A 26946-nucleotide genomic window follows, 5' to 3' on the forward strand; every position below is an offset into this window, starting at 1 on the left:
CTTTAAAAAAATGGCATTGCGTTCAGTATCATGTTATGATAGAGCATTTTCAAGTATTTTTTACTTGTTTTTTGTATTGCACAACCATATGGCTTAAGAATAAATGAAAAAAATAACGGACACAGAGAAATCACCTGCTATTGTAAATAATAACCGTATCTCTAAGCTTGAAGTATTCTTTTTCAAAGCTAATTCATTAATATAAATCCAGAACACCCAGTGAAATATGTGCCGTTTTGGTCGTTGAACTTTTTCCATGTTTCGGGTACAACCATATCCCGCTCACAGATGCCAACTGTATCACTAACATCAGAAATTGAATCATTTGTGAAAAATGTTGAAATCAACAAAAGCTAAAGTTGAATGGATTTGCGGTTGTTCTACAATATATTGGGGATTATCAGGATGGGTATTGTATGGATATTGTTATCTTACTATTGTTGATTAGATGTAAGGATGTGTAAAAATATATTTTATTCGTTATGAACATCACAGATTCGTAAAGCGAAATATAAAGATACCCATTGGGTTATATAAGATAATAAATGTTGAATTGATCTAGTCTACTGTAATGTTGATAAATATTTATGGTTTTCTCCAGATTTCCTTCCTTTGCACTTAATATAAATTATAGATTAAAATTCCATGGTATACATACTGTACCGTCTGATAAAACAGAATAGTAAGTGGCCACATTTAGATTCAGATCCTTGGTTAAGCCTTTCACATAGTCCTTATTTTCTAACAATTTTGTGCAGAACTGAATCATCAGCTCTGGCGTAATATTATCATCTTTATGTAAAGCTGCCAAATTTAGTTCATTGACGCAATTCTCATACAAAGATTTCTCCATGACTTTATCCTTCTTGTAATTACTGATTTTCTCGTCGGCATCTTGAAAATTGTTCGTAATGAAGCTCATAAGAAGGGGACCTGCATTCTTTGCATTAGAGCAGTTTATATAATACCGATTATATATTACCTGGTATTGATGAAGGTACTATAAACTGTCCCGTAGGACTAACCATTAAAGGACCTGCTTCACTTTCAACTACAATTTCATATTGATCCAACGATTTCGGCCACCTACTTGGATAAGCTCTGTGCCCAACATAGTCACTAACAGAAGTGGTCAGTTGTTTTAAATTCTTTTCATATTCACCAACCATGATTTTAGGCATAAATTTTCTTCTTCCTACCTATAAAAATTTGACAACAATAGTAGACATACTTAACAAGTTTATATTTTATAAACCTTTATATTTCGTAACACATGAGATAAAGATCTCTCATAAAATGGGACTCTCTCCAAAGCTTTTTTATGGTATTTAATTTTCTTGATGAAATCCAGCCAATTATGCCTCACCTCTCCACTAAATAACATGATGTGTCCATCCAGACTCACACCAGTAAAATAAGAAAATACCAACACTTGGCCCTCCAGTTCTTTTTTTTGTTCTGGATGCTGTTCAATTAAAGATTTTAAAGCCAATAAACAACCTACAAAGGTAATAATGATATAACAGACATGAAATTTGACCCAAAATAACAACCTCTAAAATGAGTTCCGTTCCAGCCACAATCCCACCTGATTTCTTTCAATTTAAAATCACAAATCATCTCACTTTTTATTCTTTTAATTTCTTCTCTTGAAGCTTTTCCATTTCTACATTTTGTTAAAGCATCTTTTGAATTTTGTTGTAACCAATTCCTTAATCTATAATGGCAAATTCTATTACAAACCGCAATTATATGAAAAAGTTTACCTTTGGTTTTCTTTGGCTTCTTTTATTTTTTGTTGCATTATAAAAGTAGCATATAAAGGGTGATTTTTATTTACATTAGTAAAATCATACTCATTTTTATACTTAATGGTAACCCATTCATTTTGATTCTGTATTTTTTTTGATTCACCTTTTTGAATGTGATGCTCTAAGCGTTCAGTAGGTAAATTACAAGTTTTTAATATATTAACAACAGCAGCCCCTATATCTCGTTCTTTCAAATAAATTCTTATCAGTCTTACAGTCTCTTTTGCATTATTCCTTGTGAAAAAGAAAATCAAGTCACTTCATTATTAATCTGTATTTCTTACTAGTACCTGTTTTTTACATAGAACGGAAGAGTGACAGGGCTCAAATAGCTAGAATTTTGAAGGCTCTGAAGTACAGAACTTAACTGCTGAAGCGAAGTTTCGTTTACAGCTCTTTCTTTCGGATGCTGGCCAAAAAGATCAGGATGGACCGAAAAATAGAAAGGTCGCAGAGCCGAAGAGACCTCTGTAGAGGTGAGATTCCTTATTTGAATCAAGTTTTTTGCCTTAACTATGCCTAAACTCGTTTGCCGTAACATGTTTCTAGATACTTATCGACAAAAAATAGACTGAAAGGTTATATAAGAAAGAGTAGGGTTAACCAAATGTCAAAACAAAAACAATGGACTGCGTCTGAAAATTCTCGAAATAGTTGAGATGCATAAATCGAATTTTTGTATTAAGCGAACAGAAGGAAGAAAGAGGTTTAATTAATGAAAAGTTAAATTCCGCGAAAATTATCCGACATTTTATTATTACAAAAATTGAGTGACGAAATGTTCATTTAGTTTGAGGCAAAAAATGTGATGTTCGAAAAAATCTTGACAAGTAAGTCGTAGAGGTAGTAACTTTCCAGGATCGAGGAAATACGTTAACTGGATAGAGAACCGTATATAATATATATATATATATATTATTCCATTTCTTTGAATTACCATATTCAGTTAAAACAAAACTTCAACTAAAATTTTATTAATAGATCTTAACATAGAATTGTTCCAGTCAATAACAAAGATATAGTCAAACTGGATGCGTTTGCTGTAATGACGAACGGGGTATGAAAACAATTTTAACCATTTTTAAAAAACGTATTATGATGCCTTTATTTAAATATTAAATTAATTTGAAAAAATACAAGATTTGCAAAGATACAATTATGTTATATCTCTAAAAATAATGACAAAAACAATGAAAACAATATGTACAAGTGTTCAAGACTATAGACATCAACATCCTCCATATCTTGTTCGATTTCTAAACATCAGATTTAGGAATTTTTTTTTGTTACGTCTCATTTGCTAATACAAGGGTGTACAATTTATCTAACCGCGACTTTTGTTTCGTTTAACATCGATATAAACTCGGTTTGTATCAATAACCATCACCTCACAGAACCTTTAACAAAATATTTTGGAAACACACCCTTCTCATATTACTTTTTAAGTATTTTAGCATCAGTCTTAATATAAAACTACTTAAATACATATAATACAAATTTCGTTAAAACTAGAAAAAAATTAAGCCTTTTGTATACAGATTTCTTAAAAAACATGATCTTAACTTGATCATAGTTGATCAAGTTAATAATAATAGTAATAATAATTAACACTAAAAAGATATTAATTTAAGTGATGCAAGTGGGTTTCTTTTCTAAGTAAAAAAACAATAATTTGGTATAAAATTGTACATAAAATAAATAAAATACTCATCAGGATTCAAATTGATGCTGAAATAAACTCCACCTGCATCTCATTTACCCTGTTGCTAAAAGAATATTTTGATTTTGAGTAAACAATCTTGACAATCTATACAGTATTTCTTTGGGAATTTCTATACATACAACAAATTAAAATAACTGAAAAAAAAAAAACAAATGAGAGAAGATTACTACTAAACGAATCTCAAAATCTAAAAAAAGACGATTACGATTATTCGAAAATGATACGATTAGTAGGGAGATCCCATACTGAACTAAAAGTTGACAATGGGAAATCCGTATTGAATTATCGAATGTGATATTTGTTTACGTTCAGTATCCTCGTCAGTCCTGATTAAAAATCATATTGAAACTTAGTTGACTAGATAGCAATTTGTATTGAAAAACCTTTTGGTAATCTTCTTCGCACAAAGAAAAACGAAAGTAATAGGAAGTTAACTAACCTATAATACAGACAGTAGTACATCCAAAGGCTGCTTGATTTTTTTTCGATTTTTCTTTTTTATTCTGACGCTCAACGTTCATGCGCGAAGTATGCCCCATCGGTAGCTGGTGGTACCGGTGGGGCGTACCTCGGTTATACCTTTTATCTAAATTGTTAGAACAACGAATAAATAAACAATTAATATTAGTAATCAGCTGATAAGTTTCGAACAAAGACTTATTTGATACCACTAAGCATTCTTTCCTTAATATATATATATATATATATATATATATATATATATATATATATATATATATACATCCAATTGCATACAATTAAAGAACTATTTAACAGTCAAAATGGTGGCAGTGATTGATCTGGCAGTTAATCATTTTGTTATCAAAGGAGGCCAGTGATGATGGGCCTCCATGTTTTAAAAATTGGAGAGAAAAAATATCATCTGCGCGAATGAAAAAAATAAAAGCTAAAATTATACAAAAAAAATCAGATTATATAGCGAAAAAATATTCGATAGGGCTGCGGAATATAATGATATGATATACATAATAAAAATATATTTCCTTTGTACCTTTATTAAAAGTCAAACGGATATACTGATGGTAAACCTTGTTGGCTAAAAGCGCACAGAGTCAGGTCATGCCCTGTTGCCCTCCAGGGCCTTCCCACTCTATCAGACATTCCACCTTTCCGGTGGGGCTCACCCTCTTCGCCCTTACAGCGAATCTCTCCCCTGCAGCTATCCGATTGGCTGCACCAAAATAACTGTTCACAGAACTTTTCAGATCCTCCATATCGATGTCCGGCTCGGTTTTTACTGGGCTTGGTTTGGGCGTAGGTGGTTTAGTGCTGGTGCCGTTCTGTGCGTCTTTTTCAGTTGGTTTTTCTGGTCGTTGGCGCAGTCTTCGTGTCTGGGGATTTACAGTATATTCTGGGCCGTTCCCTATATGTGATGATAATCTTGTAAAAACTGATTGGAGGATGGTATTAACTTGGGATAACTCACCTATGGGAGCGATACTATTCGATGACTGTCCTCCTTTCCAGTCCTTGGAGTCTATGGGGCGCGCTGGCACAATCGTGGCCGTTTTGCTAGCGGTTTGGCCGACGGTATAGAGCTGAATGTTGTTTCTGTTACGTCTGAATCTTTTCCTTCTCTTGATTTCTCCATTGGGCCCTATGACAATATCCTTTTCACTGAGCTGACGCTTCGTGGTTCTTATGATCGGTTGTCCTGGTAACAAAAATATTATATTTGTACAACTAGCCTCATTTTCTTACTAACTAAATGTTTCTCTTCAATGATATCGCAGTTAATGTCAGATGATTAAGGCACACTCCATTTTATTTATGGGTTACCTCATCAATGCAGGCTGAGGAAAAGAAAAGGAACTATTGAATAAGATGACGTAGATTGAAATTTTAATCTGAATCTATCCTATTAAGACCTGGGAATTAATTCTTATCATTATTATAAAAATAGTTTGAAACTATTTTGCATAATCTTCTACGATCATTTGTCAAATTGTTAGTAACATATGGATGTAGTATGTAACAAATGATGTTAGATTTTCTTCATTTAACTATTTTCTGATAGTCACATGGTGCCCAGATTGGCGAGTTCTCTGTGCACTAGAACTAGAGTTTTTCCGCTTGAATTAAAATAATAAATCTTTCGCATTCCTCACAACCTGTTGTAAGCATTGTTATGGAAAGGAATAGCTAACATTCCTTTTCTGCAACAATTTAAATTTCATTCATTTAAACTGTCTAGTTCACATCAGTTAAACATCAAAACAAAAATAGTGATAATTTAATTCAGTTTTAGTGGTTTGAAGAACAGTATTCCCTATCGATCCAAACAAAGAGTACAATCATGTGACTACTATTAAATCTGCGAGCAAACCATCGGCCTTGATCAACCGAATGTCATATGGTAGCTATATTTCCTCCCTTTGTTTACTCCCAAGCTAAGCAGTCGTTTCCCAACTCCTAGCTTGTATGTATCCTTTTTATTGTTTTCAGCTGGTTTTGTCTTTTGTCTGACTTTTTTGGATCTATTTGATCATTAGCATGGTCCTCAACAGCAGATTTCTTCAAATATAAAAAAGAATATAACACTGGAAGGTAAACTGTTAATCATTGTTGATACTCTTAACATTAAACGTGTGACCAATAAGTCAATGATAAAAATTAATACCTGGTCTTAATATTAGAAAATGCATATTTATGAAAACCAAATATGGCTGGAATAACATAAAAGTAGATATACAATTGAAGTAGCACAAACCGAAAAATGATTTGATTTAACGATTTTTATCTTTAAAAAATGGATAAAAAAAACAACAAAATGTCTTTGGCCCTTTGACTTACCAGGTATCACAGTCTTCAGAGGTAGAGGCAACGTGATATCTTTACCTCGCTTTTTTTTCGTCGATTCCTCCCTAGTCATCCGCAATAATCCCAGGAAGGGATTGTTCTTGCCTTCAAAATCTTTCGGTGGTGGTATTATCAAGTCCAACGTACTTTTCGACGATGTCTCGTCACTAGATGTATCACAAGGAGTATTTAGTTCTAAATCTATTAGATTCGTTTTTTTGCACAGCACCTGCTAAAACACGTTTGATCGTTGAAAAATTTCATAATGAGTTTAAGTTTTCACTTTACCTTGCTTGGATTGGATCCTTCTGAAAAGTCGTTGCTCAGGTCTGACTGGATGGAGATCCCTCCGGTGGATGCGGGTGGTGTGGGCGGTGCTGACACGCTGGTGGGCGGAGTTGACGGCGTATCCCCGCCCACATTGGTCTTCCTTCCCTCGGCGTTCGTTTGTTTCGACGCGTTGGTGGTACCACTGTCTCCCTCGTCCTTTCTCGTCACCAGCCGACGTGGACGCTTCAATATCCGTTCGCGGTCACGGCTGGTCATCGATAGCAGTTTCTTGCGACGTTGCAAACTCATTTTTTTGAAAGGGACGGTCTTTTTCGCACAGCCAGCGTATTCGGTCTTGTTGTGGTTGAACTTCTGCGGTGGTATCGTCGGTGGTATTATCTGCAACGGCGGACGATTTAAATCTAACTAAACGCGATAAATGAGTGGAATACGAACGGTTTTTATTGTTTATTTCTCGAAAACCATTATCATTAAGATAAGGAGTCTCGTCTAACGTTTTCTTAATGTCAGTATAGTTAAGCTGATACCGTTCGAACAACGTGTTAATGTGAAAATAACGATGTATTAGACTGACAAGAAAGTAATTACGTTTTTCTCCTAAACCTCTCCATATTGATTTCGTGGATGATTTGTTTATTTGATGTGCCACATTTATCTTATGTTATAAATTCTGTGTAATTTTGTTTCGGGGTGCTAGTGTATAGTCCGGTTAACACTAAGTTGCGGAAGCACACACAAACGCTTTTGATTTTGATTTGATTCCTTATCACGATCGAGGAAACGCCTTTGTCTAAGTAATTTCTAATTTTCAATCTCAAATTTGCTGTAATACCACTGCAATCTGTATATTAATGAGGCAAAAACTGGCAACAATGAAAAGTTACTAGAAACTGTTGCATAGGCATATTGCTGAAACATGACATAGAATGTGCTCAGTAGTCAATTTGATTTCCGAAATGATATAGCTCAATATAGCGAAAAATTTGGTAGAATCAGAAAAACGGATTAGATGGTTGCCACACAGACAATGCTTTCCAAACGCCGGTTCTGAATATGTAAAAACTGGCCACCGATTCGCATTATACTTAAGATTTTTCTGAAAAAAAAATCAGTTTGAAAACGAACATAAACTTCATAATTTTTGTTAACTCGGTCCGTAACTAGAAAATTACGTTTATACTTTCATAAAGCTCAACGTTTGCAAAGTTTTTTTGGATGTGAAAACTTGCACTAATTAATCAAAATACATATAATTATTTATCTATTATATATTATATGTGTATATATAGAATTAGTTTCAAATCGCCTTTCAAGAAAGAAAATACTATGTGTCTTTCCAATCCACCAAATTGATCAAATGTGACTGTAAAACAATGTGTATAAAAGTTGTCAATATCTCACCCTTTCTTCCTTTTCAATTTCTGGACTAGGACATGGTGATTCCGTCTCACTATGATTCGATGACTGTTGATATGCGACACCCATCATTAAGTTTCGCATAATAGTGTCGCAGGGTACAAGTTTTCTAACGTTCTGTGAGCCAGGGGGAGGTGACAGGAATTGGAGCCGTCTATTTAAATAACCTGTTTTGTATAGACATAAACACTCGGCGAAGAATTATTCTCACCGATTTCCTTGCTGTGACAAGCATTCACGCAACTCCATCTCCGTGACTCGTCTATGAGGCTGAGGCAGGGTGACACAAGGCGCTGGCGGTGGTAGTCTCACTCGGAGACCCCAGATAGTAGTCCTTTTTTTTATTTCTCTTCCGCACTTGAATCTATTCCTATTGTTGGTCAGTACGGACAAGATGTTATCTCTCCGTTCGGCTTTTGTCACATTGGCCATCTGAAATAACAACTCAAATTGAAAATATCTTATGAAGTTTGATGTTTGTTTTTACCTTTGGTGCTAGCTGTAGGGCATGCCAGTTATCACTTATATATGGTATCACAACTGTGTCCAGATCATAATACTTTTTGCTATTGTACACTGTAAGATTGAACAACATTAAATGCACAAGGTCCACCCATTTCATTTCCAGTCTACGCACGAACTCGTTGCCGTGATTGCATATGGAACATACGAACACATAAAAGCGATCGCCACAATATAAGGGAAACTGCAAACAATCCAGGCACTTTTCATGGAACCATTGCTTGCAGCGCCCACACTGTAACATTTGTTTGTACCATTCTCCATTACTGCCACAATAGCAATAGATTTGTTCAGTATTTACTCGATGATAAGGGTCCCAATTCAAAGAATTTAACTGCAAGATATCATTATTAGAGCAGATGCTTGCATAAATAGCACCTGCCAGAAGGCTTACAATAAGAACTCTTCTAAATGTAAAGTATTGAAAGAGGCTGATAAACCAGAAAATACTTACATCATATGGCAAAACTTTTACTGTTGTAGAAGAAGGTATTGTTTCCTGAGTACTAGAACAATTTGAGTTCTTCGAATCCCGCCTAGTAGGTTTCGAATCACCCTTTTTCAGTCTACTAGGTTCACTATCTGTACATCTTTTACAAAGCCATGAAGAATCTATTAGTAAATTACCTTATCAGTCTGATTCACTCATTAAACATCACCTATAATGCATTTTTATACCTTCTTTATGGTTATAGATTGGTATTTCTGGTATATGACACTTCTGATGATAACCCCTGCCACAACGATCACATACACATATCTCTTTCTCTTCTTTCGGAGATGATTTCTTGCATATTACACAAAGGAGGTTTTCCTGTTCTAAACCAGTGCTCAGTTTGGTTACATCCTTACATGTAGACCAATGCTGAGTATTATCTCCATATTTAACAAGGCACTGGTCTCCAATACTATCAACCTCAACTACAGTACCAAAATAATATCTAAAGAACATACAATTATTTTGTGGTTCCGTTTTGAAAAGCTGGTGGTCCAAATACCTTCCATCTTTCTGTTTGACAAACACATCCTGCCCTATACAGAATTCTAACATTGTCTTCTCTGCTTGTGTGGTGCTATCTGGAGCTACAGATTCCTCTAAACTGCTTTTGTTCTGAATGAAGTGATTTGGGGTACTGAGAATGGCCGAGGACATTGTTAAAGTTAAGTGGGGTTAAAGAAAAACAACCTAAAATTCAATATTATATCATATTGCAAAATTAAAAACTTATCGTTAATAAATTCATCACTCATAACAGAGCTACTGTTATAATATCACCTTTTTAAACTCAATATATCCATAGAAAAACTCCTTTAAAAACTGATAAACATAATATGAATTTCAACTTGTAATTGCGAAAATCATAAAATACAGCCACCATGCACAAATTTCAAAAAATTCAGTTAGAAAAATACTAAATATAACAGACAAAAACAATATTTTGTTCCATGCTGTCAATACAAAAAAGGTAGTTATATAAATCAAATAATATTTATTTACATCCCCATAATAATAAATTCACTTGGACAATATTAATTAACTTACGTTACTGTTAGGATCTTAAAAATCCCGTACATAAAACATGAACAAAATCTTTTAAACATTACAAACAATTTTTTCACGAAGCTTCGCCAATAGATCACACCCGTCAAACATTGATAAGAATCTTTTCAATATCTCCCTTGATATATCCGAACTAATTTAACGCTTTAAAATTATAAACATGGTCGAACTATAAGTGGAGATGGGATAAATCACTTACAAGCCCCCAAAGCAACGTGAATTTTCAGGGATCATCGAAATGTACAGAATACCAATCGGCCATTACCATAGACTGGCGTTCAGACTCCCGCCAAATTGACGAATGAAAATGTCGCGTTTATCACAAAAACACACCACGTTCACCATACCCATCACTTACTCTTAGTTCATATTTAGTTGAAAATGGCTATACTGTAATATTTATTGTTGTTTTAATTAATTATAGTTCTTTTAGTAATGCATTTATTTTGAAAATTAACGACATTGCCAACATTTTAAAATGTCATTTGCAGATGGCGTCGCTTTGCGTATTCCTGTCTGTCCAAATAATACTTCATATTTGTTCTTAGGATTTAGGCAACCAGTAAATCAAGTGTAATGGAAAGTAGTATATGAAGTAACTACAGAGGTTACTAAATGTTTCTCTATGGTGTATACTAAGTGGTATACTTAGAGAATTACTCTATGGTGGTATAATAATGAAAATATATAAGTTTATCTCTTTTATATCCTGTTTACCTATTAGAATAGATCTTTCATATATTTGCTTGGCATTTAAAAAATATGTAAGGAATGGTAGTAAAATTGTATTTTGTGATCAGTAAAAAAAATTGTTTATTCTGTTAGAAATTAAGGTTGTTTAAAATGTTTGAGGCACTCTTCATCATTTCTTCATTCACACAAATTGGGACATGGTACTAAAAAATGGCGAGAATGCTTTTGAGAGTCTCCTAAAAATTGTTGGAGATTAAAATTACGATATAAAAGTGAAAAAAATAATATTACTGGGAAAATTTTTAATAATAACATTGTTATTGAATTCTTCAGATCCATCACAGCAGTCACATATACCATCATTAACTTTACTAGATGGTATCATTTTAGGAAATTTCTTGTTTGATGATATTCGGGTACAATAAAATATGCCTATGAATAAATATGTTTGTTTTTTTTTAAATTAGATATCAATTGTTTTTGTACTAACCATCTGGGCAAGCGTTAGTTCCTGGCTCATCGGTGCCATCATCACAATCACAATAATTATCATTAACTTTCTTAAATTCCATTATTTCACCACTTTTAATACAGGTGAAATTCCCATTTCTGGGTATATAGAATCTCTGTTCTTGTGGGTGTATTCCTATAATCATTCTTTCGTTAATCTGTACTGCATTTGGTTTTAAAGATGTCGCAGAAAGATCGTAAAAAATCTTCAATTGATATAAAATAAATATTACTGAAATGATAATGGAAGGAATAATAAAAAAGGATATCTTTCGTCGAACAAAACGATAGAATAACTTAGACATAATTCAGTAACATTAGACCACTGTTTATTTATTGTCGGCTTTAAATTTTAAAGGTTATGTTTATACCGATAAGTTTGTGGTTAAACTTCAAATTTTATAAACAATTGACACTTTGAACTGTTTATGTCATGGGCATAGAGTACTTATTTACTCTATGGTCATTGGTATAAACATGGCATAGAATAACAACATACTCGATTAATCGTTTTCTGTAGGACGTTCTTGTTCCATTTTTGATACATCGGCTATTGTTCATAAATTAATTTTTCTTTGACCCTATTGTTTTTTGAGGTGTAGGCTATTGGTAACGATGGGAGTATTGTTAAGAATAAATTCTGGTATATTATAAAATTATTTATTTAAAAATCGTATAGTACAAAGCATCATTTTTTCTTTAAACTAAAATTAAAACTACAAGGCAAATGGGTCTCTAACCGACCATAGACCTTATAAAAAAACCTAAATCGAAAAAAAAAACCTTTATATAGTCTAATCAGTACTTTATACAAAAAAATAGACAGAAAAAACCAACCAATTATAAATTACATTTTGTTTCAAAAAAAAAATTAACAAAAGACTATATATTTAGGAACAAAAAAGGGTATAAAATTATTTTAAGAACTCATATTTTACTCATAACTGCTTGATTTTTTCCTTTCCAAAAAATGTACTTATCTACATAATAGAGAACCTATCAAAAATAGAGAGAATTTTCTTGTGTTAATTCCTTCAGTATTGAGATTATCTTCATGAGTGTATTGAAAAACAAATTAATATTAGTTTCCATTGGAATGTGCCTTGATGGATTCAATTATATCAATTATTTAAAAATATACAGAACAAAGAAAAAAAACAAATACAAATATACTAGTTGAATAAGTTAATCAGAGCTAACTGGGATAGAAATGTAAGAAAAATTAAACAGAGTGAATGATTTGTCAGTACAAAAATTCTTCATAAAAAAAAATAAAAAATTAAGCTGGTATTCAGCATCACAGTCTTTGCTACAATATGTTAAGAAATTTTGAAGAGTCCTTATCGGTTGAGTCGCATTTTATAATTTATTATATAAAAAAAGTTGATTGAATCATTTTTAAAAAAAATATAGGTATTTTTTTAAAACTAACCTTCTCTATATAAAAATATATATAATATTTATAAATAATATTAGAATTTCTTTATACATGGTCTTCCGGGTTTTAAGATATATACCTTAACAGCTATGAATCTAAAACTATTACCTATGTAGAACTATTTACAGATATAAAGTTTAAACTAAGAATAATAAAACATTTTTTTATCTATATATCATCATAATATTACAACAAGGTGTCAAAAGGCACATTTTACTGATGATGAGGTAAAATTTTCTCTCCAACTAGTGTTAGAACTAGTACTATTGTAATTGGTGTCTTTGGCGAGAACATCATGCTGAAAAATTTTCCTCATCCTAGTTTAGTGACGTAAGCACAAATATATATATCAACAATGAATAAATATTGTTTCTTTCATAGGCTAATTGGAATTATTGTCGATCCCGTTATTACAGACTTTACAAAGAAGACAGGCTGTTATTTACTATTACACAAAGCTAACGTAAAATCGTAGTAAAAAAAATATGAGACCAAAAGGGTTCCTTCGACTAATTTTCTAACAATTCAACAAAACATCTTCAAATCACAACACCCCCTCCTTGTTACAACAAAACAAACAAATAAACAGTTTCTATACACTGAGTCCCTTTGGGTACCGGGTTCAGATGTAGATGGCGTCTGAACCCTTGTTGGTCTGGTGACCGCCAGCAGTTGACGGTGCTACATACGTGCCGGTGTTTGGACTGGCTACGTTCTCTGACCAATCCGAGTTACAAGACCGCGGAGAACTGGACGACCAGTGACCGGGACTCTCTGGAGAGGGAGTTGGAAAATTATCCGGCAAAAGTTGGTCGCTGTGTTGGGAGGGCGGGGTCATGTAGTAATTTTGTTGCTAAAATTGGAATAGTTTAATTAGGTGTTTTATATAAAGCGATATAAAAAGAGAACTTACATTAAAAACCTGTCCTTGAACCTGTTGAGCTTGTTGTGTTTGACTTTGATGCAAAGCTGCGTTTCCTCCCATGTAGCTCAATGGCATATCAAAGCCTGTTTGACTGAACTCTAAACCCATGGGTAGAGTTTGATTTTGGGGCACGCCCCCATGCTTTTGTTGAGTGGCTGCTCTCATAGCTGCGATGTGAGTGGGGCTCGTTGGAAGTGAGGGGCGTGTCTTCGCTGGTGAGGGCGATCCATTATACCTGTAATAAAAAACATGTTATGACGGATCCATTTTGGTTTTATGATTGGCAACTCACCCTTGTGGGGATAAGGACATGTTGCTTTGTACCGAATGCGGTGGCGACTGATTCGAGTAGGGAGGACTGAGGGTATTCTGCAACTGTCTCTGTTGCATCATCATGGGGTCCTGAAAGAGATTGTATGCTCCATAGTTCTCGATGCTAAAAGGCAATGTGTTTTTCACCACGTCTTCATAACTTGGTGGTTGCTTATTTGAGGCTGCAAATAAGGACAAATTTAGTTAAATATGATCCCTGATTTTACAATTGATTATACCCATGAGAGATTCTAACCCCTGAGTTAGTCCCATGTTGGAGTAGAGAGTTGTGGCATCATATGGACTGGGCAAGTTTGTCATAGGAGATTCGACGGGGCTCAGGGTAGAGGCAGCAGAATCGGCGCTCTGCGGTGGCATTTCTCCGATTTGTGGCTGCTGTTGCACCTAGAGAGATTCAATGGTTAGTAAGAGAAGAGTGATTATTATTTCACGAAATACACCTTTTTATTATTGTTATTGTTCGATCTCTTTACACTAGCCTTTCGGCGGATACTACCACCGGTGGCGTTGCCATTGTCGGTACCTTCTTGGGGACTCGTTGGTCCAGTGGCTTTCGATGGTCTCTTGGACTTTTGCCTCTTCGGTATGATGACTGTGGGTTGTTGTAACATATGACCTGTTGGAGAAGCTGCAAAAATTATTGCTTAATATTCAATTTTTAGCCCAACGCATCGAGCTAGACTTACTTATCAATTGATTGTTGGCCACCACACTGACCATCTGGGGGCTTCTGGGGACGTGTTCGTCCAACAGCCGCACGATGTCGTGGTGTAATCGTTCGCATGCGATATCTCGCGGTAATCGTTCCATATGATCGGTTATATCCCGATTAGCGAAGGCTTCCAGCAATGCTTTACAAGTCTGGTAAGAACCTATATAAAAATAAAAGAATGTGGTAAAACAAATTGTTCAAGAAATTATTTAAATCTCAATCTACCTTCTCTGGCTGCTAAGAACAGTGGCGTCTCGTCTTTGTCATCTTGGGCGTCTTTATTTGCGCCGTGGGCCAGCAAGATGTTGACAGCCTCGACGTTGTTGACAGCGGCAGCCCAATGAAGGGCCGTCTTACCTGAGTTATCGGCCGCATTGATATCAGCTTCGGCACTAATTAGGTCCTGCACCATTCCTTCAATAGCCAGTCTGAAAATTTTAAAAATGTTACACCTTACTACTACTACGAAAAATTGTTGTGACACTTTGCCATTTTTAGGTCATGTTGTTAGTCTACTGATACAGAATCCATTTGTTTTTCATGATCACTTTCCAAAATTAATTTAATGACAAAACTAAACTATAACCTGATTAAGGGTACAAACTTTCAGATTTTTTTAAAATTAATAGAGATATATTGATTCTTGGATAAGTATATTAAATGCCTAATTGTACTCACCTCGCAGCTAATATTAAGGGAGTAGTTCCTTCATTCATTCTCGCGTTAAGATTCGTGGCCCTGTTTCTCAACAAGATCTGGAACACGCCTAAAGCGTCCGCAGCTACGGCAGCATGCAGAGGCGTCCTTCCGGTATGATCTTGAGCGTTGGCGTCGGCCCCTGCGTCCAACAATCTCTTAGCGGCGTCAGCTCGAGCAAATCTAGCTGCCAAATGAAGCGTTGTCTCTCCGGTCTTGTCCATAGTGACGCGAAGGTCAGCACCGTGAGCCACGAGATCCTGAATCATAGCTCCTGCGGAATCATCCTCGTCCTCTTCACCCGTATCCATTCCACCACCCCTCACTGCGGCTACCATTATGGGTGTTATACCACACGGTCCGCGGGCGTTGATGTCGTGGTTGTTCTCGCCTTGAGGAGGAGTCAGCATGGCTGAAGGCCGGACGTCGGCAGCTTCGAGATGGGTTTGAGTCCATCGAGGTTCAGCTTCTTCGTATTCGGTAATGGCTGTATGATCACTAGCGTAGCCAGCTTCAACTCCGACTCTTCCCCTTTTTGGTGGTAAAGGATAACTGGGGTAGCTGTCATCATCAGAGTATTGAGAAACGTGACCACCATGTTGCGAATCCAGCTCCATTCCTGGGATAGATGTGTTCTTGCTCAAATTGCGAAGTTCCTGGCCTTCTGGACGACGTCTTCGTCTCGTGCCCGAACCGTTGGGTAGGAAACCTTCCGGGAACCATGTGATGCCGGCAGCGCGCTTTCTGTGCTTTTGGACGATCACTGCGACTACTAGCGTCAAAATCACCACGATCGACGCCCCGAGCACTACGTATTTACCATTGGTGGTCTGCGAAAGGTCATCGAAGTCTGAGGAGCCATTGACTTGGTAAATTGGGAAGCTCTGGGAGAGAGAATGCTTGGAGGCTTTTGCCGCCAAGAATTCAGCCGCAGCACTAGCAGTTTGAAAGCAATATTCGGAATTATCACTGAACTCCGTGCATTTCCTGTTGTCGATCTCCAGGTAGACCTTGACCCCTGTCTGGGCTGTCTCTGAGTAGATAACGTGGTGCTTGGAGCTGTACTCGTCATCTAAGTGGCTTTTGGCGTTACCAACCCATGGGTAGATCATGTCGTTTCCCATTTGGTTCTTTTTTACGCGTACGGTTGTCCTAAGTTGATGCGAAGTGTCCCGTAGAAAGGCGATGATGTTCTTCCGGAACGCCTGCATGTCCATCAGCACAACCATAGAGATAACACCTTCGGCGATGTCCGGTGGTTCCTTCTCACAATCTAGGCCGTCCCAGTTGCACTCGGCGTTATTGCAGCCGTAGTCGCAGTAGCCGTTGGCGTAGTGCTTTTGACAATACGCGTCATAGATGGGGTTGCAAGGCTGTAGTTTCTTCTCGCAGTCTCTACCATCGAATAGACACTGAGCAGTGTTGCATTCCTCATTACAGACGCCGTCGCCGAAGTGTTCCCAGCACTTGATGGGCGCTGTGCAGTTCGCCCAAGGATTGATACCCAGGGAGCAATCGTTACCGTCAAAATCACAAGCGTACGTGTTACACTCTTCATCGCAACGTTTGTTGCCTCTCTTGATCGCGCATTTGTTTTTCAAGCATTGTTGTCTTTGTCTCTCCAAATCCTGAAAAAATATAAAAACAACGTAAAAAAAATCGTATCTATCTTTTATTCTTTCAATTAAAAATAATTATTATTTCATATATATAACCTATATTATGTAACCAAAACATTATTTTATTAAGTTTTAATAAGTGTTTCTTTGATCAAGGTTTTAATAATAGAAATATGTGTTGTAAATGATTTTATTGTTAATAATAAGGATCATTTGAAGACTAATGTATGCATAAGAAATACCTTTTACATCATCTAACAATGTAAATAAAACGGAAAATTGCGCAATCAACACAACTTACAGTCTGGACACAAATCCAGTTATTATTTATTATTTCAATAAGGTGCAGAAGTGTGAGAAAACTTGACATTAGTTACATCATAAAACTTAATAATGATGGAAGTTCTCTTCCATCAGGACCTTAGATTCCATATTGTATTTAATTAGTTTTCATACCTTTTCAAAAAACTTGCTGTAATCCTCCACAGTTTTCATAGGGCGTCCCACTCCACCAGGTGCAGATTTGTCATAAATTTCACAGTTTTTTCCAGTATGCTTAGGAGGGCAATTGCAGGCATAATCACCTAATTTGTTTTGGCAGATCGCGTCTGGATGTCGACAAGGATTACTATCGCATTCGTTCAGGGAGTCTATCTCACAGTTCACGCCAATGGTGCCGGGAGGACACTCACAAATATAACCTGAAAATTGTAAAAAATAATGACTATTGATATTGCATTGATTGTATTTTACTTACCGTCGGAATTTGATATTCTACATATTCCTCCATTCTGACAGGGATCTGAGTCACAATCATAGCCGCTGAACTCGCAGTTTTTCCCGTAGTAACCATCCTGGCATGTGCATTTGTGTCCATGTCGCACCATAGTACATACACCTCCATTTTGGCATGGATTCGCAGCGCATATGTTCATTTTCTGTTCGCAGTGATGACCAGTATAACCGGGTTTGCAATTACAGTGATAATTGTTCACCAACTGAACACAGTCTTGAGTACCGGGGTTCGAACATGGATTGGATAGGCACTCGTTGATGTCGCCTTCACATCGGGGCCCCACGAAGCCAGGTGGACACTTGCATTCGAACCCGCCTACTTTGTCGACGCAGGTACCGTTGTTGTGGCAGGAGTCAGGACGACAGTCGTCATAGTTGATCTCGCAGAGGTAGCCGAGCGTACCAGCCGGACAAGAACAGAGGAAGTTGTCGACCAGGTCATGGCAGATGCCACCGTTTTGGCATGGGTTCGGTTGACAGTCATCGATGTTGAGTTCGCAGTTCTGGCCCTGGAAGCCCTTCGGACATTCGCAAGAGTATGAGCCGATCAGATCTTTGCAGGTGGCGCCGTTCTGACACGGTGCTGATTCGCATTCGTTGATCTCAATTTGACAGTATGAGCCAGTATAGCCTTCCTTGCATTGGCATCGATGGGAATTGCCTATGTTCTCGCAGGTACCGTTGTTGCATAGAAGTTGTCTTGGTATACCTAGATATAAAACATATGATAGAAGAACAAAGTAAACTCTAACATTGAAATATGACCAATTCAACTAAAATATAGTTTTACATACTACCTAAAAGATAGCATTAAGATAAAAATGGATGTAACTAAATTCAGAAAAAAAAATTGCGCCGAATTATCTATACGCCAAAAATTACTTCTCTACATATAATGTAACTTAAATGTTCCACAATAAACGATTAATAAAAACATATATAATTAATTAATACATTAATAAGAATAAGAGAATTGTTAATCAGTTTTATGTACTGGATGTAATAATGATTTAAAATTAATTTGAAGATATTCGTGGCTACACAATAAAATATACTAAGAATTCATGAAATCGTTAACTTAACAAGGCTGATAAGACATATCTTTTCTTTGTAGTGACGGTGAAAGTGTTTAAAGTACAATATGATCCCGTGAATAAAATGTGTGCCTTCTCTATTGAACACTTAAGCAGTTTAATTACAGAAAATATATTTATAACACTGAACAAAAGGTCTCTGGAAATGAAGACGTGGTACTAACTGGAAGTTTAACTAAAATATTTGTACTAGTATCTATGAAACCTCCATTTCAAATGTTTCAATAAAATTTGCCAATATCAACAGTTTGATCATTATACTGTAGTTGTCTTCCTCGTTATAATTAGGTATTTTAATTCTGAATTATGATACTTATGTTGCACGTACCTTTTCTTGCTGCCGCGTCTTGACAGCTCACCATTTCAACGTCGCACACCTTCCCGGTCCATCCAGGTCCGCAGGAGCACTGATACTGATTTTTGGTCTGGTGACATGTGGCCTGATTTTCGCATGGGTTGGACGCGCACCAGTCTACGTACTCGCCGCAGTCCTTGCCCGTGTAACCATAAGGACAGTGACACGTGTAGTGGGAGGTGTGATCTTGACAGGTGGCATAGTTATGACACGGAGAGCTGTCGCACAGGTTAATGCGATTCTGGCAGTTGGAGCCGGTATATCCCGGCTTGCAGTTGCACGTGTATGAGTTGATGCCGTCGATGCAGATCCCGTCGTACATGCAACTGCTTTCGGTGCAGTCCTCGTCGTTCGTTTCGCAGTTGATGCCGGAGAATCCCAATGGACAGGTGCAAGTGTATGAGTCCACGTACTGATTGCAGGTGGCGCCGTTTCTGCACGGAGCCGAGAGGCATTCGTCGATGTCGACCTCGCACTGTTTCCCCTCAAATCCGTTCACACACAAGCAAGTGAACTCGCCTATGCCATCCAAACATGTGCCTCCGTTCTGGCATGGAGCTGAAAATGCACAAATGGTTATAACATACGAAACCTCTGGCCAAAAGGGGCTTGACACGTATCGAGGGAGGTACTTACATGAGGCGCAATCATCGGTGTTGATTGAACAGTCTTTTCCTTCATATCCTCGCGCACATAGACACTGATATGATCCATTAACATTTCTACAGGTTGCTCCGTTTCTACATGGCTTCGATACAACACACTCGTCAACGTCCTGTTCGCAAAATCGACCGGTATATCCCAAGTTGCAAGAGCAGGCGAAGTCCAGATAGTTCGAGCTGGGTGTGCACTTTGCATTGTGGCGACATCTATAGGGAGAATGAGTTAGTTAAGCTACCGTTAAAATAAGAGGTGAGGTTATGTACTTGTTAGGAGCGCAAGGATCGAGCCTGTCCTGACATTCTCTGCCCGTGAAGGGGAGTTCGCAGACGCATTCGTAACCGTTAACTCGATCTATGCAGGAACCTCCGTTCTTGCAAGGATTACTAGAGCATTCGTCAACGTTGGTCTCGCAGTTCACACCAGAGTACCCGGGCAGGCATTCGCAAGTGTACGAAGCTAAATGGTCGTAGCAGATGCCGCCGTGCTGACATGGATTACTGGCACACTCGTCAATATCGATCTCGCACTGTTTTCCACCGAACCTACATGAAGAAAGAAATACGTTTTACGACTGGGGTTCTTGACGGTGGCCAAGCTGCGGGAACTTACCCAGCGAGACAGTGACAGATAAATTGGTTGACGCCATCCTCGCAGCTGCCCCCGTGTCTGCAGGGGTTACTTTTGCATTCGTCAACATCACTCAAGCAACGAGCGTCATAGTAGCCTCGAGGGCACTCGCATCTGAAGCCGTTGACCATGTCAATGCAAACACCGCCATTGGCGCACGGGTTCGAAGCACACTCATCTATGTCGTTCTCGCAGTGACGCCCAGTGAAGCCGGGTAAACATTCACAACCGTAACTAAAAATTGATAGACATTGGTAGTGGTAAGCCAGGTTCTTAGCATTGTAGATGGGGTTACTTAAAAATATGACCGAATTTAAGCTGTTCTACAAAACCTTACCTATAAAATGTTAAATGAATAAGCCTTGTCACAATGAATTTCAAAATACCAGTCATAATTTTAATTAAGATCTCCTTCATAGTTATATTAAGGATATATTAGTAACTAAACTTATACACTTACAATTGAAAAGGATTCCCACTAAGCAGCGTGCAAATAGAGCAAATGGTTCGATGTTAGTTCGTTAGTATAATTACAAGTTATTAGTATTAGTATTATTAGTATTAGATATCAGATATGTTAGATATACCTGTTAATACCATCGATGCACTTGGCGCCATTCCTACAGGGATTGCTATTGCACTCGTTGATGTTGATCTCACAGTTTGGACCAGAGGTTCCGGGCTTGCAAATACATTGATAACCATTCACCAAGTCCTGGCAAATACCGCCGAATTGGCATGGATTCGAGTCACATTCGTTAAGTTGATATTGACATAAACGTCCAATATAACCTGGAAAAATATTAAAAGTAATTCTATCAAGTTCTCTCCAAGTTTCCTCAGAGTAGTTCTTACCTGGATGACACAAACAGGTGAATGAGTTTTCGCCATCGATGCACTCGCCATGCTGACATGGCGACGATTGACAATCGTTGATGTTGGTTTCGCATGACAATCCGGTGTACCCAGGAGGGCACTCGCAAGTATATCTGGATGAGAGAGGATGTTAATTGCTGGTTCGAAATGAAGAACGTCGATCGACTTACCCTGCAATGGAGTCACGACATGTACCGCCGTTACGGCACGGTTGGCTGACACAGTCATCGATGTTGATCTGGCACCTAGACCCGGTGAATCCAATAGCGCAAGTGCATTTGAATGAGTTGACGAGGTCATGGCAAACGCCTCCGTTGAGGCAAGGCTTATCCTTGCATTCATCGATATCTATTTCACATTGGGTACCAGTAAAACCTGAAACATTTAATAGTTTTTTGTTTAAAAAAAGTAATCCTTCGTATAATTTCTATTGTTCTGGTTGAGAATTAAGAAAGTCATTAGCTATTGAGAATGTTGACTAGAAAGAAAAGAAAGAAAGATGTAGAAGAAAGTTCCAGTGGAGGTAATGTTCAAAGATGTGCTTAGTTATTCCACGTGAAGGATTAACTCACAATTTGCAAAAACTAAATAACAGTCTCTATATAACAGAGACAATAATCCGAACAAATATCACCTAATCGTAAATAATGCAACTAATACGCAAACATTTTTCTCAAATCCCAATACTTTACGATATAAGCATAAATATTAACGGTTCCTGGCTTTCTTGGGCCACGCCCGGACCCGACCCTATATGACCGTCTCCGTCTGGCACGTTCCACCGCTCATCATTCGGACAAGGACGGGTGCACGATGCACCGCCGCCAACGCTTTTAGTATCACGATAATCGAGTTGCGATCCGAAAAATCCGACCAAAAATAAACGTCCAGTGAATTTTTCTCGGTTCCCATTACTTTGCTTTGGTTCTATCAATGGCGGTCACTTCCTCATTAAGACTAGATTGAAAGGTAGAAAGCTACGAAAGCTAAGACATATATTAGTGATCTTTATCGTTCAATTCTATTTACGTTGTTTTTATATCTTGAAAAAGATTGAAGAACCTATAGTATACTGAAATATTTACTTTTGCTTCCCGTGGAAATTCGAAGAAAACCAAAAATATTTCAGTGGTAATGTGAAATGGGTTTTATCAAAATAACTTTTACACAAAATCAACTATATATGTATTTAAGAATTAATGTTTCATAATTTGTAATTCCTTTTATATTTATTAATTTTAACTAATTTTGAATAGAACCAACTTAAGATTCATTTATTAGATCAATTTTATTTTTAAAAAACATATCGCCACAAAATAAAAAGGTTTAGACTCGAAAGATAAAATAAGATTATGATATTGAATGATTAAATGAACTGAAAGCTATTAATAAAGAAAATTCTGAGCTCAAGAAGATTTGTGCTGTTCTTTGGACCTTTTTTAAAATTAGTTTTAGTTCAAGGATACAGGAAGAACGATCAGTAATCATGGTAACAATGCTTGGTGATATCACTTTACTTTTTACTGGTTAAGACAAACGAATGGTACAACCAAATTAAAGGAATGAAGCAACCAATAATTTCTCACGTTATAATGAAGTAAAATATTCATATGATTTTAGATGACCAGCTAAATGATCAATGAGGAAATGTGACGTGTGTGGAAACAAATGTGTGTGAAAACATTGTTTTTTTATTTTTTGTCGATTTATTTTTATTTGGAACATTTAATTTACGGAACTTATCAAAAAACCAAATTGGATTTAGTGTCTCAATACTTGCGGATTGTGGCGGCTTCTCTTAATCACATTTTGAGCTTATAGGCCTGGTACTGATTTATCATCGTCTGTTGCTACGTGGGTCCCTAGTGGACAGCGCTCCGGCACGTGATATAAGACGTTCATACATGAACGCTGTTAAAAGATGATCTACACACCCTACGGTTTTATTTCAATCAATTTCCTATAGCTAATTCATGAGTACACGTTTGTCGGGTGGTCTGAACGACAGTATATTTGCTATTAATTGCGTGCAATAGAGGACGTTAATGTTCGTCCCCTGTAGGTAATGCGACTCATTATATAACTGTACTCATCGTTTTGCCTATACTATCACGAATGTTTTACATGGCTTAATGGACATGGAGAGAAAACAACTGACAAATCGATATGGAGCCGATTCGCGTATTTGGTGATTAATGAAGAACCCGCGCTTTCCATCCACCAGTTGTTTTCACCGGCTTCGCGGAAGGATAATTAACAAGAAACCGATTACTCGTTTTGGTAGTGGATCTGGATGGTTCGAAGGCCAGTTTCGGAGTCGACAAAAAGAGTCGTTGCTTGAAAAATGTTAATTTCGCTCGTGTTGCCGCCTTGCCTGGCATTTGGCTGACCATAAGAGGGCTAGGTCTAGGGAAATTTAAAACGAGACAAGAAAATTGAGAGGTGCTTTCAAATACCTTGAAGTCGATAAAAATGGAAATCAAGCAATGAGGTAAAAAAAAACAAAACAAAAATCGTGAAAATGGACCTCCTCGATTCAAACTAAGAATGCACAGTAGTTTGTAATTTTTTTGGAAAGGAAATCTGTGACTAATACGATCCTGGCTACGAAGACTGTGTATTCGAAGACCAAGAGGTGTGTTAATATTAATCTGTATTAGGGTTGCTGAAAATATCGATACACCATAATTTTTATGAGAATCGAAACATTTAACTTTGAAATCAGATCCCACCCGTTGTCAATTATTTTTTTGAAGTAGAGATCGATATTAAAACTTAGTCTTTTTGTAGTGGAGCATCGAACTTTTTTTTGAGACTTCTCCCACCGGTCATCAAATTTTTTTCGGTGAAAATTAGGATTGGAGCGGAAAAAGATCGATTTTAAAACCTTGGTTTTTGAATTAGGACTATCGAACTTTTTTCCAGAATTCTCCCCTGGTCATCAAAAGATGCTTACCTTGAAAATTAGGGCTGTTGCAAAGCAATATCGATATTGTTAAAAAGTATTGATGTTTTTTTCGGATTATCTGATATATCGATGATGAGTGTCTATAAATTAAGGGAGATTCGTTTATGTTACAATCAAATTTAAACCCTCAGTACAGTTGTGTGTTCACCGTTTAACAGTCCACAATTTCTTCTATAAAATAAAATAGTTTTTAAACTAAAATAGAAGTCTTTGTTATTTTAAGCCGTTATTAACCCATATGCAACACTTGCCACAATATATTTACCTAATTAAATTGATTAAATCGCATCAAAATATAAATAGACACATCAATAATAAATGCATAGCATTAAAAAAAATAATTTTAAAGAATTAAGTGATAAGTATATCAATTAATATACTTTAAAAATCAAAGACATGTATTTTGTAACAGTGAGTTTGAAGAGCATTTTGAACGAATTGGAAATGTTCTATGGATATGAGTTAAAATATTTTATGCAGTAAAGAACACTGCCTGAAGTTTATTAGTTATAAACACTACTTTCAGCAAATAGTTAAATGTGAAAAAATTCTAAACATTCTAAGTGAAAAATGGCGAAAGGCTGAAACTTACAGACCAACGATATAAATATTAGAGCACAGAAACCGCCAGACAGTGAATGTTAATATTTATGGAACACATTATTTTGAGTATGTTGGGTTGGTGAAATAATAATTTCCTTTTTTTATAGATGGCTTTAAAGTTGCATACTAACTAAAGTTAACAAAGCATAAACCTAACATGATAACAATGTCGTTTCGATCGCCGTTCAATAAGTGACCTTTTCTTTCCATAAAATAAAATAATATTTTAAAGTAAATTAAAAGTTTCTGTGTTTTAAACCCTTTTACATTTAATGATTAATGTACATTAAAAGCATATCAAATCCAAGAAGGCTGTTATCAAATTTACTAAATTCTGTTCTTTAAACTTACAGAAATTTATGTGACATTAAAATTTATGACCTACTATAAATGCGCTAGAAATGCCGAAAAATATTTATATCTTTAATTTTTTAGGACGATATTTGAGAGTGTAGAATTTTTTGTTCCAAATTAAAAGATCGATATTAAAAACCTACGGTTTTTGAAGCAGTGTATTGAAATTTTGTTTTGAGATTTATCCTCCCGATCATCAAAAGTTTTGCCTGGAAAAACATGAAAAATATCGATTTTGTTAAAGGTATCGATTTTTTTCTCCTCGGTCAACATTCCTAATATGCAGAGTGAACATTTTATAAAACACTGTTAGTTAAGTAAAGGTCTAGAGACACGAACACTGTCGTATATGGTAGCAGAAAATCACTAGACTCGACATTAACATCATTTTAACCGCCCAACATCATCGCAAATCTAAATTAAGCATAAAACTGTCGCATTTTCGCCATTCACCAGGCGAATTTAAATACTAACTACGAAATTATGCGCCACATCGAAACGATCTCCATACTAATCGAAATAGGAAGCAGAAAATGGTCGACTCTCGGTTTTGGTTGTTGGGTCTCCCATTGATAACAACCGTACGGTTTCGTAAGATTTTATTCTATTTTAGTTTCAGCTTCGATTACGTAACCTATCGAATAACAGAAGAGAAAAATACACGCAGGTAATCTATTAGACGTATAAAATGCGGCATTCATTTACCACACCCGTTTCCATTTTTACTTTTTCGAGTATTGCCGCTTATTACGGATCTAAAGCGTATCTGGGACTCGTAAATTACAGTCGTCATTCGCCGCGAAAGGTTAGATCAGGCAAACAGTATTGAGTTTATTGATTGTATATATTTTGGTTATAACTATGATACACGTGTAAATATGTATAGGAAATTATAAATTGTGTTAAAAATCGTCAAATAATGTCTAGAAAAATTAAATTTATACAATGAACTAATTCTATCGGAGATGTGTATAAGAACACTCGCTTTGGTCTAATTAAAATACACAAATTACAAAATACTATGTCAAATGTACAAAATACAGTGTTTTAACTATTTTTATTTAAAATACGAATTACCAAATACAATCAGATGTTAGGTTATGTAAACAGAATAAAATTAGTCCAGCCAACGAGCCTATTAATCAGTAAAAGCAGAATGTCCTTTAATGAACATTATATTTTTAAGTAGTGGCTATTTCTGGAGAATCCTAACCTGTATTCGGAAAATTTCGGTAGTTTCGGCTTGATTTCTCGACGTTGTCTGCAAGAGCCATTTCGGGTTTGGCTCTGGTACTGGCAACAGGTCAATTGAAAAGTCCCCGGCCTACCACAGTAAAACACATTGTTTTGGCAAAATTAGTTTTTTTATTCAACATAATTCCCTTCAAGGGTGATACACTGATTATAGTGACCCTCCAACTTTTCGATACCACTTTTGTAGTACGATTTGTCCTTTGCTTCAAAATAGGCCTCAGTTTCGGCGATCACGTCTTCATTCGACGAAAATTTCTTCCCAGTGAGCATTCTTTTGAGATCTGAGA

General features: G+C 36.4%; 5 protein-coding genes across 13 annotated transcripts in view; 1 reads left to right on the forward strand and 4 right to left on the reverse strand.

The window, feature by feature from the left end:
• Window positions 1-455: 455 nt before the first annotated feature.
• On the reverse strand, window positions 456-2410 carry LOC143195112 (T-cell activation inhibitor, mitochondrial). Of its 2 annotated transcripts, none has more exons than XM_076401996.1 (6): window positions 2102-2410; window positions 1767-2045; window positions 1554-1717; window positions 1256-1500; window positions 983-1199; window positions 456-894 (listed from the first exon to the last, which is right to left on the reverse strand). In XM_076401996.1, the coding sequence occupies exons 1-6, from the start codon at window positions 2350-2352 to the stop codon at window positions 629-631; spliced, it is 1422 nt and encodes a 473-aa protein (XP_076258111.1). In that variant the 5' UTR covers window positions 2353-2410; the 3' UTR covers window positions 456-628. The 2 variants fall into 2 exon arrangements, with proteins under 2 accessions (XP_076258111.1, XP_076258110.1); XM_076401995.1 differs by having other exon boundaries at window positions 456-933; window positions 2102-2407.
• A 108-nt stretch (window positions 2411-2518) lies between these two features.
• Window positions 2519-26946, forward strand: part of CCDC151 (Coiled-coil domain containing protein 151) — a 170421-nt gene continuing 145993 nt past the window's right edge. The window contains exon 1 of the mRNA XM_076401989.1: window positions 2519-2641. The gene's annotated coding sequence lies outside the window, so the exon portion shown is untranslated. The remainder of the gene's footprint in view (window positions 2642-26946) is intronic.
• Pcl (polycomb protein Pcl) lies at window positions 2883-10623 on the reverse strand. Of its 6 annotated transcripts, none has more exons than XM_076401973.1 (11): window positions 10503-10623; window positions 9582-9769; window positions 9262-9524; window positions 9038-9195; window positions 8549-8917; window positions 8273-8493; window positions 8047-8215; window positions 6643-7023; window positions 6349-6586; window positions 4982-5209; window positions 2883-4918 (listed from the first exon to the last, which is right to left on the reverse strand). In XM_076401973.1, exons 2-11 carry the CDS (start codon window positions 9734-9736, stop codon window positions 4608-4610), a joined length of 2493 nt encoding a protein of 830 aa, XP_076258088.1. In that variant the 5' UTR covers window positions 9737-9769; window positions 10503-10623; the 3' UTR covers window positions 2883-4607. The 6 variants fall into 6 exon arrangements, with proteins under 6 accessions (XP_076258088.1, XP_076258089.1, XP_076258085.1 ...); XM_076401974.1 differs by lacking the exon at window positions 10503-10623 and adding an exon at window positions 10344-10473 and having other exon boundaries at window positions 6349-6583; XM_076401970.1 differs by lacking the exon at window positions 10503-10623 and adding an exon at window positions 10344-10473.
• LOC143195117 (glucosidase 2 subunit beta) lies at window positions 10915-11737 on the reverse strand. The gene is made up of 3 exons (XM_076402007.1): window positions 11328-11737; window positions 11129-11269; window positions 10915-11073 (listed from the first exon to the last, which is right to left on the reverse strand). The coding sequence occupies exons 1-3, from the start codon at window positions 11650-11652 to the stop codon at window positions 11015-11017; spliced, it is 525 nt and encodes a 174-aa protein (XP_076258122.1). The 5' UTR covers window positions 11653-11737; the 3' UTR covers window positions 10915-11014.
• N (neurogenic locus Notch protein) overlaps window positions 11994-26946 on the reverse strand; it is a 153945-nt gene continuing 138992 nt past the window's right edge. The window contains exons 10-27 of one of the 3 annotated variants that reach the window (XM_076401968.1): window positions 21651-21855; window positions 21460-21593; window positions 21192-21396; window positions 21065-21082; window positions 20587-20838; window positions 20241-20519; window positions 19951-20183; window positions 19288-19872; window positions 17828-18574; window positions 17527-17771; window positions 15434-17079; window positions 14981-15183; window positions 14730-14915; window positions 14484-14659; window positions 14262-14427; window positions 14003-14204; window positions 13699-13945; window positions 11994-13638 (exon numbers count right to left, since the gene is read on the reverse strand). In XM_076401968.1, the coding sequence (XP_076258083.1) occupies window positions 13408-13638; window positions 13699-13945; window positions 14003-14204; window positions 14262-14427; window positions 14484-14659; window positions 14730-14915; window positions 14981-15183; window positions 15434-17079; window positions 17527-17771; window positions 17828-18574; window positions 19288-19872; window positions 19951-20183; window positions 20241-20519; window positions 20587-20838; window positions 21065-21082; window positions 21192-21396; window positions 21460-21593; window positions 21651-21855 (5960 nt within the window). In that variant the 3' untranslated portion in view covers window positions 11994-13407. Of the gene's footprint in view, window positions 13639-13698; window positions 13946-14002; window positions 14205-14261; window positions 14428-14483; window positions 14672-14729; window positions 14916-14980; window positions 15184-15433; window positions 17080-17526; window positions 17772-17827; window positions 18575-19287; window positions 19873-19950; window positions 20184-20240; window positions 20520-20586; window positions 20839-21064; window positions 21083-21191; window positions 21397-21459; window positions 21594-21650; window positions 21856-26946 lie in introns of all 3 variants that reach the window. The other 2 variants (XM_076401967.1, XM_076401969.1) reach the window with 2 other exon arrangements.

The sequence above is a fragment of the Rhynchophorus ferrugineus genome, unplaced genomic scaffold (assembly GCF_030347505.1).
Source record: "Rhynchophorus ferrugineus isolate W39M unplaced genomic scaffold, kcgeb_rfMv2 rfM4, whole genome shotgun sequence".
Classification (NCBI taxonomy): Eukaryota; Metazoa; Arthropoda; class Insecta; order Coleoptera; family Curculionidae; genus Rhynchophorus; species Rhynchophorus ferrugineus.

Excerpts from the sequence above, each read along its gene's own strand:
- LOC143195112 (XM_076401995.1), bottom strand. The coding sequence starts at position 2,352 with ATGTTACGGCAAACGAGTTTAGGCATAGTTAAGGCAAAAAACTTGATT. Across the intron at positions 2,046-2,101 it reads CCGTTCTATGTAAAAAACAG|GAATAATGCAAAAGAGACTG; the intron begins GTACTAGTAAGA and ends CTTTTTCACAAG. Across the intron at positions 934-982 it reads AGTACCTTCATCAATACCAG|GTCCCCTTCTTATGAGCTTC; the intron begins GTAATATATAAT and ends CAAAGAATGCAG.
- Pcl (XM_076401973.1), bottom strand. The coding sequence starts at position 9,736 with ATGTCCTCGGCCATTCTCAGTACCCCAAATCACTTCATTCAGAACAAA. Across the intron at positions 9,196-9,261 it reads AATCTATAACCATAAAGAAG|ATTCTTCATGGCTTTGTAAA; the intron begins GTATAAAAATGC and ends ATTTACTAATAG. Across the intron at positions 8,494-8,548 it reads CCCTACAGCTAGCACCAAAG|ATGGCCAATGTGACAAAAGC; the intron begins GTAAAAACAAAC and ends TTGTTATTTCAG.
- LOC143195117 (XM_076402007.1), bottom strand. The coding sequence starts at position 11,652 with ATGTCTAAGTTATTCTATCGTTTTGTTCGACGAAAGATATCCTTTTTT. Across the intron at positions 11,270-11,327 it reads AACTAACGCTTGCCCAGATG|GCATATTTTATTGTACCCGA; the intron begins GTTAGTACAAAA and ends ATTTATTCATAG. Across the intron at positions 11,074-11,128 it reads TATTATTAAAAATTTTCCCA|GAGACTCTCAAAAGCATTCT; the intron begins GTAATATTATTT and ends AACAATTTTTAG.